Source organism: Xiphias gladius, chromosome 1 (genome assembly GCF_016859285.1).
Source record: "Xiphias gladius isolate SHS-SW01 ecotype Sanya breed wild chromosome 1, ASM1685928v1, whole genome shotgun sequence".
In the NCBI taxonomy this organism is placed as follows: domain Eukaryota; kingdom Metazoa; phylum Chordata; class Actinopteri; order Istiophoriformes; family Xiphiidae; genus Xiphias; species Xiphias gladius.
Window position 1 is genome coordinate 18,866,435 of NC_053400.1, and position 12,642 is coordinate 18,879,076.

The following is a 12,642-nucleotide window of genomic DNA, read 5'->3' on the forward strand; positions in this document are numbered from 1 at the left end:
TGTAAACTTTGAGAATACTTCCACGGTCTGTGGAGACGAGGCTTTTTTCTCTCTCATTACACTGAACCACTTAGCTTCGAGGGATTATATAATGTTATATAACTTCTTTCAACATTAAAGATTCCTCCACTGATTGGGTAAAGTGTAAATTTCACAGACCAGATACTGTGTGAAATGTAAAGAGAACACGTCACTATTTAGCAAACCTGACTTCTGGTGAGGCATAAGTATTTTTTAAGAAAATGTGAATGATCAATCTTCAGAACAGAGGAGTTAACAACCCATGTTCAGTTTAGATTATACCCACTATTGTGGATATTGTTGCCATTGACTTCAGGGAAGACTAAAGGATGGATTTCTTTCTCTGTTTTTGTAAGGGATCAGTAATTAAGATATGAAAACAAACTGAGTGTGGGTAGAAAGTGAAAGGGTTTCATTATGCAGAACACACTTTTGTCATCAAGTTTTATTGAGTCATTGCAGTTCCTCTTAGCTTCTGCACTGTTGAGCCCCCCTCATCCCTCATCACATCAATAACCTTAACTGATCATCAAGGTGGACACTGTTTCCACAACCAGTGTTCCTGTAGGAAACACTACAGGATCCGGCAGGTGGTGTGTTTATTAGTCTTTAGCCAAAGGTCAAAAGAACATATCCAGTGTTTACTTAAGATCAATGCCACTTTTCTTTAAATCAAAATTCTATGATGTTTTTTACTTAGATCCTCTCTATCCTGAGCTGACCCTTGGAATAACAAGTCCCACTTGGCCCTGTTAATTGAGATGTAACCATATAACCATTTTCTCCACTCTGATTTACATGACAAATGTTTGACCACAAAAACATGAGTGAAGGCTTTTATTTACCATGAAAAACTTGACTCACAGGGGCCAACAAATGTTTCTTAACAGACTTTTTGTGCCCTCTGCTGACAAATGGTGGGTCTTGCACTTAAGCTCTAAATACAAGTCAAGCATACTGTAATGTGTTTGCAATGAGTGAATTATTATTAGTTATAGTTCAGTGCTATTTTAAAAATGTTGTGTATGTCAGTAGCTTTCTTTTAAAGTCTTGAAATGTGCTGAATGCTCTGTTGATCCAGTGATTCATGTGCTCCCGTATAAAGTAGAATTCAAAATGTTATTTATGTCCTGTCTCGGACAAATGAACAATATTGGACACAAGTAGTGGTTGACTGCACTTGTATGTATGCATAACTGCATGTCTGTACTGTGTGTATGTGGCTGAGCGTGTATATGTTAGTCTGTGTTCTGTCTCAAGCTCATAACTCCTCTCCACTCCTTGGTTAAGTTGTTGCTTCTTGATATGTTTCTTGGTGTGGACAGGTACCACTGGTATGCCGTGGGTACATTGGCAGCATCGCCATGTCTGTACACCTCAGTGCCAGTCTGTGTGGGCAGCAGGGACGGCACTTGGAAGAGCTGTGTGAGACAGCCAGACATCCGCAATGGCATTCAGAACATGAGGGTACAGTGAGCATCAATAAATTTCAGTTTCATGGAAACAAATGTCAGGTGAGACCCTCTTAATATTGAGGTGAATGTATTTGTTATTTTGATGGTAGAAAACAGTTGGACTCGATAAGACCACTAAATGGAATAAAAGCATCTACACTGTTACTGATTGAAAAGTCAGTGCTGCTTAAAATATACACTGCTTCAATAGTAGGATGCATATTCAAAACTGTTGCAATAGGTTGATTTGTGAGTGCTCACATGTTGAAACGTGAGATATGACAGAGGTGACGTTTGTAGGTGAAGCTCTTTGCTGGTCTTGACTCTTGCCATTGCCTGAAGGAAGAGGAGAAACTGTAGCAGACAATATTGAAAGTAAGAGCAGATGAACAAATTGAACATGAAAAATAGCACTCTGTCAATGATAGAGCTCAGTGTGAATGTACATCTTCATGATGGAAATGTCTTGATTATGACACTAGGACAGGCTCTATACGGTACAAAGTTTAACATACTGTATAACATAAGTCAATTTCATGCAAGTAAATACTGTAGCAGTGTCTCCTACCTGTACACAGTCCATATCCTGTTTTGGCTCCCTCTCCCAGCAGCATCTCCTGCAGCAGGCTGTCCATTCTGGCTTCACCCAGGAGCTGTGCTAAGTGGAGAGTCTCCACCATCTGCCAGGCCACACTCTGCAGGGGAGGCAGGATCAACAAGAGCTCCCCAAACCTTCCTCGCTGCTCACAGGTTGCTTCTAGCAGCAACTGGGCCTGGAAACGCAAATGTCGAACCACCTTAGGACTCTCCAAACCCGGACAGTCTGTAAGACAAAGGTAGGAGGACATATACATAAAATGTGTATGTATATATATATACAAAAACACACACAGCGCTGAACATCAGAGCAGTAAAAATGTTAGGAGTGTGGAAAATCGGGATGAGGGACACAGAACAACTGATATGCACAATACTGAGATGGGATATATTATGTGTACGTTTCTCAGCGTGCGCGTGCATGTGTGTGTATGTTTAGTGCTGTGTGCTGTATGTTGTTTGTGTGTGTGTGTGTGTGTGTGTATAAGGAAAAAGGTTTATCAGGGAAGTGTTAACATTAGCAATAAATATTACATAATTTACTTACTACTTACTTACTTTTGTTGCAACAGGAAAGTATACTTTTTAACCAGTCACAGCTTCAGTCCCTACAACTGACTATACATAATCAACATTTTATTTGTTCTAAGAATCCAATGTTTGATAAAACTCAGAAATAAATCCAAAGTAAAAGCACAGTAAATCCATTACCTAAATGAGCAGCCAAAGGAGTTTCCTTGGTCACCCTGTCTCTTAGACCCTATCCCAACTAGGCTGCTTAAGGAATTTTTACCCCTAGTTAGCACTTCTTTACTAGATATGATCAATCTTTCCTCATTAACAGACTATGGAACAACTATATCTAACGTTCCCTTTCTCTAAGATTCTTAGAGAAACAAATCAATCAGTTGTGTGACCTTCAACATAGCATTGGTTTATTTGAGGGTTTTCAGTCAGGATTTAGAGTGCATCATAGCAAAGAGACAGCACTGGTTAAAGTTACAAATGATCTTCTAATTGCATCAGACAAAGGACTTGTCTCTGTACTTGTTTGGTTAGATCTTAGTCTTGCATTTGACACCAATGACCGTCACAACATATTACAGTGACTGGAATATTTAATTGGTATTAAAATAACTGCACTAAGATGGTTTAACTCGTATTTGTCAGATTAATTTTAGTTTGGACCAGTTAATGATGAATCCTTAATGTATGCAAACGTGAGACATAGCTTATGTTCTTGGACGAATTCTATTCACCGTATATATGCTTCCTATAGGCAATATTAGGAAACACTCTGTTAACTTTATTGTTATGCAGATGAATCTCAATTATACTTATCAATGAAGCCTGATGAAACCAATCAGTTAGCTAAATTTCAAGCATGCCTTAAGGACATAAAGACCTGGATGACATACTATTTTCTGGTATTAAACTCAGACAAACCTGAATTTAATGTACTTTGCCCCAAAAACCTCAGAAACAGAATATTTAATGATATAGTTAGTCTAGCTGGCATTGCCCTGGCCTCCAGCACCACTGTTAGGAATCTCAGAGTTATCTTTGATCAGAATATGTTCTTTAACTCCCACATAAAACCTTTTTTTTTTAAAACCTATATAACATTGCAAAAATCAGGCACATCTTGTCTCAAAAAGATGCAGTCCATGCATTTGTTACCTCTAGGCTGGATTATTGTATTTCCTTATTATCAGGCTGTTGCAACAAATCTCTAAAGACCTTTCAGTTGATCCAGAATGCTGCAGCATGAGTACTGACAGGAACTAGGAAAACAGATCACATTTCTCTGGTGTTAGCTTCTCTGCACTTGCACCCAGTAAAGTCTGGAATAGAATTTAAAATCCTTCTGCTCACCTACAAAGGCCTTAATGGTCATGCACCATCATATCTCAAAGAGCTCATAGAACCTTATTACCCCACTAGATAACTGTGCTCCCAGAGTGCAGGCCTACTTGTGAATGGGAGGCAGAGCATTTAGCTGTCAGGCTCCTTTACTGTGGAACCATCTTCTAGTTTGGGTCCAGGAGGAAGAAAAGCTTTCCATGTTTAAGAGTAGGCTTAAAACTTCCCTTTTGATACAGCTTGTAGTTAGGGCTCGCTCAGGCTTGGCTTGAATCACCCCCTAGTTATGCTGCTATATGCCTAGACCGCCGGGGGACTTCCCATGACGCACTAAGCTTCTCTCTCCTTCTCTCCCTCTCCATCTGTACACATTCATATCCCATTAATGCTTGTTACTAACTTGGCATCTTCTCTCTTAGTGGTTTTGTGCTTACTCGTCTCTATCCTCTCTCCTCCTGAAGCTTTCTGCAGGTATTTCTGCCTCCGGAGCTGCAGAGTATCTGCGACTGCAAACCACCTACTGCTCCCAAGATCCTGCTCAACACCCACTGCTTCTATTTTTTTATTTTATTTATATTTATTATTTATTATTATTATTATTATTATTATTATTATTATTATTATTATTATTATTATTATTATTATTATTATTATTATTATTATTTTATAATATTTACTGCGGTCCACACAGAGCCCGGTTCTGCTTGATGTTTCTTCCTGTTAAAAGGGAGTTTTTCCTATATATATTTCTAAATAACACTGACTTGACTTTACCTGACCCTCATATCATTTTAAATAAAATAACATATTCTCAGAAAATCAAAATTGTTATTGTATTCAATCCCAAACTTGTGAAAAGGACATCATCGAGTTTTCTGAGTACTGAAGTCCTATTTGTGTGTATACCTTAAAACTACCTTGTATACCCATTAGTTACAAAACAGCAGGGTATACCAAGAATAGTTGAAAATAATACAGTAGTATTTATTTCAGTAAGACTAAAGACTTTAACAGGATGATTGCAAAGATGTTTGAATAAAAGTTGTGTGTTAATCCCAAATCTAGTTTACAGTGACTTGATCTTTGCTGGGCTGTGAGGCAGACAGAGTTGAATTAGTTCTCCTATTCAGTCCTCAGGTCCTTTGGTCCTCTTGTCTCTACTGCTACTGTTTCAGGTAAATGGTCCATCAAATTCAGCAGGCAGCCACCTCTGCCTGACTGCCAAGAACTTCACCACATCCTGATATTATTAGAAAATGTCCCTGAAACACTCTGAAGCCAGACCACTCAGACTAAACTACACATGCAAAAGGCAAAGAAAATAAACACATCCAAGAGAGAACATCAAAAAAGTCATTCATTGTCTGTTGCAATGGATGAGGTCAAGTGGCAGAACAGAAATTACAATCCACAGTCACCAGCTCACAGACTGACTAGACTGACCTGGGGCAAAGAAGACAATGGTTTTGAGGCAAGCAAACTCTTTGTCTGTGATGTCCAGCTCTCTGAGAGTTTTGACCAGCTCCTCTTGGATTCTGAAAGCGACTCTGGACACCTCTATCTGTGCACCTCTCAGGGGGATCACAAAGTTGTTACCTGCTCAATAAACATATTTAGCAGAGATATTTTAGCATGAAGATTACTGTAGAGACATACTATCTAAAATGCAATACCTCAGGACATAACTGAATAATGAAATAAGAACACAACCAGTTTATCTGTCCTACCTAGGAGAATGAGATTGTTGTAAGGTAGAGAGCGTCTTGCTGCCCCTAGAATAAGATGTTCTGCAGAGTGGGTTCGGAGCAGGGTTACCTGCAAACAGACATACACAGGCTTTGTGTCATATACAGCTTTAAAATGCAAATTAATAGTTGTCCAAAGAATCAACCTGAACTGGGAAATGTAAACACTCATTGAGCCCAACTTAAAAAGCCAGCCACTGTTACTTTAGATTGCATAGACTGTTATATGTTTGCTGTTAGTATTAACACTTCCTTTAGATATTCTGTCCCCTTCGTACCCTGTCATCTATTGGGAGGCTACAAAACTCAGGGATGTGTTTTGCCCATTCTACCAGCAGGAGGAGTTGCTGCTTCATGGACTGAAACACGTCTCCCACGCAGGCTGTCTTCTTGGTTTTGATGTCATCACTCCCAGGTGAGACCAGCACTGGGAACTGAGAGCAGCAAAGCAAAATGTGAGTTCACAGTGGGCTCAGGTGATGCTGCAATGTGGGAATGAACCTTAGAGAAGGTGCATGAGTGTGTATGCTGGGAGGGAGATGAATGGGGGGTGAGGCAGGATAGGATGCTGATAGGTGTATGAATGCTTTGGCACTCGCAGAGCTGTGAAGGTTAAAGCAAGACAAGGCAGGTAGAGGAGGTTTTGGTGGATGAAGACCACATGATGACCAATATGAAAAAACACCCCAGCAGCATACATTGTAGGAGCTCATTTGTCAATCATCTAACTTTTTTCTGTGCATTCCTTTTACATGCAAAAGCTTATATCTGGTTGTTATTATTCATTTGAAGGTAATTGAACAGTGGCACACAATCCCAGATCTAGTGGTGCAATTAAATGGGCTATGATTGGACGGGGTCCCTCGGCAATTTTGTCATTTCTAGGAGTAACTGAATCCAGCCTACAGCTACAACCTTCACAGAATTTAATCGCTGCCTGTCTAAAATGTAACTTATATCCTCTTTGTCTCTGACCTTCATCACCATGATTTCCAGAAATAGTGTAGGGATCCCTTGGCTGACATATATAATCAAGTGTCCATTTCTTTTACAGAACTTTGTATCTGGGGTCTTAAAAGCAACAGCGCGTTACCTGTTGCACACTGGCCTCGGCCCACAGGAGCACACTGATGGACAGAGTACCCACTGTCTGTCCCTTGGCTCTGTAACTGTTGATGCAGTCTCTCTCATTCTGCACGGCTGGAGATTAAAGAGAGGAAAGAACCATCAGAGAAATTTCTTGGCTTCTCAAGACATCAGTTTTTTTTTTTACTCACCTCAGCTGCAAACCTGTTCTGAAAGAAAAGACCTACTCTTTGCCTCCACAAGGTCCCTCTATCCTCTGTGACACTGAAGTTGCTGTCCATGCCAGCATTAGCCATGCCAAATGTTGTCTACTTTGCAAAAGTGGCAGAAATTTGAGAAAAAAAAAACCTATCCCCTGAGATCTCCTCCTATATGGAGATTCGAGAGTATCTGTTTCAGGATGTCAAGTAGTATGGAGTAATTAAATGTCACCATCTCTGATGTGAAATAATTTGGTAGTTAATAAGAGGTGATATGAATGGATCAAAAAGTGCATCTTGTACAGTGTAATAAAATGATAAACAAAGAAACCTACATTTTTGTTTACATTTTGCCAGAATTATGTTTTAATCCCGTCATAAAGACCTATCTTTACTTCATATAACTTGATTTAATATTCTGATGTTGACAACAGCTTGTTACATTTGCTGCTGACAATAAAAAGTGGGCGTAGATGCCTGGATGCTTGATGGTATGGATTATGTTTAGTGGAGGAGATGTCATCACATATTGATGACCCTTCTGTGAAAGTCATTAGAGACAGAGCAGTCTGGACGGCCTCAGACTGATTCCAATATGGCTTTACAAACTCAGACAACAAGACCAAGTGTCAGAGTCATCAGTCATCAGAGCTGTCTCCTCAGCAACCAATCAGGAGTGTATTAATCAAACTCAGAGGAGGGGACGGAGCGGGAGGCTAACTCTGTGCTTCACTGACATGGTGCTGCATGACAATGCCAAAAATGAATCTTCTGTGGTGCATCAGTTAAGTCTGGATTGTTAAGGGAGTGGGCTAGGAGGTCAAGTATAAAATGAATGGCTGCCAGAGGAGTCTTGTTTAATATTGTATTTCTACCACAGCTGTTCTTCTGGCTTAATGTGACAGTGATTATACAGCAAGTTATGCAAACGAGGCAAATTAGTCAAGTAAACTTTTAAATGAGTAGCTCTGGCCTTCACTTCAGGGGGTTGTAAGCAACATCTTTCCAGACAAATGCAGAACAAATATTTGCCCATGCTCAGTCATGTTAATTATTCATGTGTAGAGACTATTCATGGCTCCTCTCCTCATATCTCTTTCTCCCTGCTTATCTGTGGTCAACGGAAGATAAGGCCAAAGACACACGTAGTGCACATAAATACACATGAAAATCAATGCTGACGCACTCATTGTTGCTCAAGAAATAAACAATATCTTTTCCTTTATTAAACCAGTCCTCATCCCCTTTCCGTCCTTTTCTTCCCTAAAGGTAGACATGACAAATTTTAAATGCAAATGGTGTACGGCAAATTTTTAATTTCGAATATTTATCTGAATCTTTTATGCAAGTTCTTGTATATCAATTACATTCTTAGAATTTAAACACTGAAGTTGATCTGTATTGAAAAAAAAAAAGCTGCTTAAGAAGATAGAAACATTTCCTCTGACCTTCTTTTCTCATTCCAGCCTTGAAACACTTTTGTAGTCTGCAGTAACGACACTGGTTCCTTTTGTCTTTGTCCACAGTACATTGCCTGTGGAACCTTCAAAACAAAACAAAAAAAACCAAAAACGGTGGAGTTCCCCTTTAATATTTGTCAGAAAAAGACACAGTTACACATGTTGAATATACTGAGCTTTGGGTATTGTTCATATTTTGTGCTTGAGTTACTTGTGGTGAAAAGAAAACTCACTCCACACTCGGGGACACTTTTTAATGCAAGCTAAGACATGACAGAATTTGTAGTCGGCTAAGCATGGCTCAATCAGCTGCTCACATGGGAAAGTAAAAAGACCCCACAGCTATATTGCACCATTGATTTAGACACCCCTTTTGTTATATGTATGTTATTGTTGCCATGCCTGGACTGGTCCAAGTGACTCTGATCTTTAGGTTGCTGTTCCATTGCTAGGTGAAGTTCCCTCTATGATACATCTCACCCTGCTATGCGATGGGTGATATCTTTAACACCACAGAATAACTTCTTGCTTCAATTTGTATAAAGACCTTTTGAAAATTCCAGACATCATTTTTATTGTTCTTGGTGTATATTTTCTAGAGTTTATTTGATATGTTAGTGGATATTTAGATATAAAATGCATACAGTGCTGTTGAATAATGATCTGTTGTAGTTAGAGGGATCTATGCTTGAACTCACCTACAGTTGTACGTGTGGTTGTTGCGAATACTTCTCCTGAAGAAGCCCTTGCAGCCATCACAGCTGGATGCACCATAATGTTTACCTGTGGCTCTGTCTGCACATATGGAACACTGAGTCCTACCTCCATCAGCCCGCGATAGGGATGGGGTGGGTGCTGACGCTGTTGAATCTGTCCATTAAAAAATAGTAGATACTAGAAAAACCCCAGATGTCTGATAAAGTATTACAGTGTACAGTGAAAATGCCTGATGAAAAGTTTAAATAGGAGACATGTGATAGACATTAACTTTGTAGTGGAGAGGGATTCTCTATGACCTTTAAGACATGGACCCCTTTTATTTGGTTGCTAATGAATAAATAAATATCTCCGAGCCCAATCTAACAAGCCCCACAAGCATCTGAGACAGATCACACAGCTGTGAGAACCTCAGCTTTGTTAAGAGCAGACTGACACCTTGATAGACATGATCATTCGTGATTCCTTTTATCAAAGAAGGCACATAATGAATCTTGCTCCACCTCTGTGAACAGAAATAACCTTGTACATGGACACAACTTTGCAGTAAGGTGTTGATCGTGAATTCACGGCCCCTTAGGAATCACCTGGGCACTGTTTCATAGGTCTAGCAGGAGCAGGGGTGATGATAATAAAAGCAGGGTTAGAGGTAGAGATATCACTGCTCTGTGTGACTGCCAGTGCCATAGGCCTTGGCGGAGAACTGGTAGTTATTACTCAAGAGGAAGAGAAAACTCCACATTTAATTAAAGCAGTTAGAGGTCAGTGGTGAGCCAAAGTCCACTACTCTCCTCTGGCTAATTTTACATTGGGTGCTCTGTTTAAATTCTCCTTCCATGTTGCTCTAAATTGCATCTTGCCAGTGTTTGATTGCTGCAGGACTTTCTCTCTTTAAAAGCACTGACCCTCAAATATACGTTCTCGGTGCAGTGTTCCTGCACTGATGCTTGTACTGTACAGACCCCTGGCTATAATGTATGTAAATTGCATACTTAGTTTAGGGAGATGAAGCAGCTAGGGATTACAATTTAACAGGGAAAATGCTTTCTGTGGTCAAAGATCAGTTAGATTGAATTAAGAGATTAGAATACATTTGCCTTGCAGTTATCTGGATTTGAAGAGCAGTCTGTTGGTAAAGCTTTTTCATTTAAAGTGGCAAGGAAAGGGCCTGGTTCAGCTCAGCGGAGCCCTAATTATAATGATGACAGAGGATGAGATTATGAAGGAAATTAGATCAAAATGTAAACTTATGTAGAATGCTGAAACGATTAGTCGAAGGGCAGAAAATTTATCTTCAGCTATTTTGATCATCGATTCATCATTTAAGATATTATTTTAAGCATGAATGCCAAACATTTCAGCCTCTCAATTGTAATGATTAGCTGCTTCTCTCTGTTTTATAGTATTGTGAAGTATCCTTCGGTTTTAGACCACTGATTGGACTAAAAAAGCAATTTAAAGACCATGGACTGTGGGAAATTGGGATAGCCCACAGGATGACATTCTTTTAGATCAAACAAGTAGTTGAGAAAAATAATTGGTAGATTCATTAAGAACATAAGTAAGTGTTAGTTGCAGCCCTAAACTGATGTATGTCCCACATGGCTCTCTTTCTGAGAATAATAACTGCTACAATTTCAACATTTTGCGGGGTGACAACCGATGACACTTAGGAAGCTTACACTTGTAGTCCAGAGTTATTCAGGTGAAGTTATCATCATACCTGTTGTATTTGTTTGCAGTGGCATCACCATCATGTTGTTTAAACGCTCTGTGTCTGTGCTGCAATGAGCGTACTCCAGTTTAAGGATAGTCCCAGTAAGCTTCATGGTTCTGATGAGGCTCTACGTTTAGAAGGTTTTTGAAACTGGTTGATATGCAAAACTCCACCAGTATTGACTGTACCTTCCAGATCAAGCTTTTGGCTCAGTTTCTCTTCGTCACCAATCCCTTTTCTTCTCCCTTTTACAGTTGTTTGCAGCTTTTGTTTTTTATCTCTTTGATCCTCTCTATGGATGTTAACCTTCTTTACAGTGTCACTTCCAACATTCGTGTGGTGGGTTGAAAATCTGGTCTGTGATGGTCCACGCCAGTGACATCACAGCACTGAAATTTGGCCCACTGTCTGTTTGCTTGTTTCTTATCAGTAAAGCATATAAAGGGGAGAGTTCAGAAACAGATAAACAAGACTCGCTGTGTGGACCAAAAACAGATAAGACCTGTGAGAAAGATGGGTGACTTACATGTTACAATGCATTGATGACTAGTTAATTTTGTTGGGAAGATAAATGTCATCAAAAAAGTCAGTATGTCAAAGACAAGTCCAGAAGTTGCATGCTGGGATGTCTTTCATCGAATTTGAGCTGAAAGTGTACATGGTTTTCTCTTACCTTGGATAATCAATACGGCGTGGAAGAGTGATACAGCACAAACAAACAGAGTGGGAGACTTTTGAAACGAGTATGGATGGTGCCTGATTAACCTTTGCTTTTAGTTTTGAGGTAAGTGATACAATATCATGCCTCATTGCAGGGAACGCAGCTGACATTTGTTTACAAAGTAGAGCCATTTTTTTCTGTCTCCGTGGAGTTGATAAAGAGTATTTCAGTTTCATGATGAAGACAGACTTCACATGCCGTCATATCTTTGGTTGTTATTGATCAGCACTGGAATTCTACTACATATAAAGCTAATCTATACCTCTTTGATTCAGATAACACAAGTATGCAAGATAGTTTTGCTGACTGTTCAATCACTATTGCAACTTCAGAAAAACTTTTCAGTCTGAATTTTTATTATAAATGCTATGTTACCAACTATTGTTTAAAAAAAGTCTTTCAGAAAACAAGATAATTCACCACTGTGAAATCACGGGTTATTCAACACATAGTTTGCAATCATTCTCTTTGTGGTAAAGACAGTAAATTCCATGGCATCTATCAAAAAAGAAATTGAAGAAAATGAAGTTTGGCTATGGAAAAAAAAAATGTTGAAATGTTAAACTGCTAGATGTAAAGCCACAGGTACCCAGTAGCAATTCAGTGTTGTGCAATCAAATTTTTAACATTTCATTTCATTACAGTGGGAAGTTCACTATCTTGGTACTTTATATGAGCTCAAACACAAATAAAAGACGGATGAACTAGAATTTAGGCAGGTAAGTCAGAGTGTGTGTAGGGACAGACTTTTGAAAAAGTAAATGACAGGGATAAAGGTGAACATGGTCATACCATTTTTTTTTTTTTTTTTTTTTTTTTTTTACAAATTATAACAAATTATATGTCAGACCACATATGAGCTTTCCCAGTACTGATATCCATCATACTTTGGTGTAATGGGATTTCCTGGGTGAGTAGCACTCCTTCCTTGAATGTCACGCTAGGCCGCAGGTCAGACCTCCCCTGGCAGTGGCTCGCACACTCAAGCTTTGTTTAGGTGATTGATAGATCATAAAAACCTCCAAGTCGTAAGATGACTGCAGAATAGGCTTCTCTGGCCC

The 12,642-nt window shown here is 39.3% G+C and overlaps 1 protein-coding gene across 2 annotated transcripts; it reads right to left on the reverse strand.

Annotated features, from left to right (window-relative positions):
- Positions 1–471: 471 nt before the first annotated feature.
- hnf4b (hepatic nuclear factor 4, beta) lies at positions 472–11,195 on the reverse strand. Of its 2 annotated transcripts, none has more exons than XM_040138331.1 (10): positions 10,867–11,195; positions 9,125–9,296; positions 8,415–8,509; positions 6,774–6,880; positions 5,959–6,114; positions 5,663–5,750; positions 5,379–5,531; positions 2,044–2,298; positions 1,737–1,811; positions 472–1,442 (listed from the first exon to the last, which is right to left on the reverse strand). In XM_040138331.1, exons 1-10 carry the CDS (start codon positions 10,970–10,972, stop codon positions 1,399–1,401), a joined length of 1,251 nt encoding a protein of 416 aa, XP_039994265.1. In that variant the 5' UTR covers positions 10,973–11,195; the 3' UTR covers positions 472–1,398. The 2 variants fall into 2 exon arrangements, with proteins under 2 accessions (XP_039994265.1, XP_039994256.1); XM_040138322.1 differs by having other exon boundaries at positions 1,737–1,829.
- Between the last annotated feature and the right edge of the window lie 1,447 nt (positions 11,196–12,642).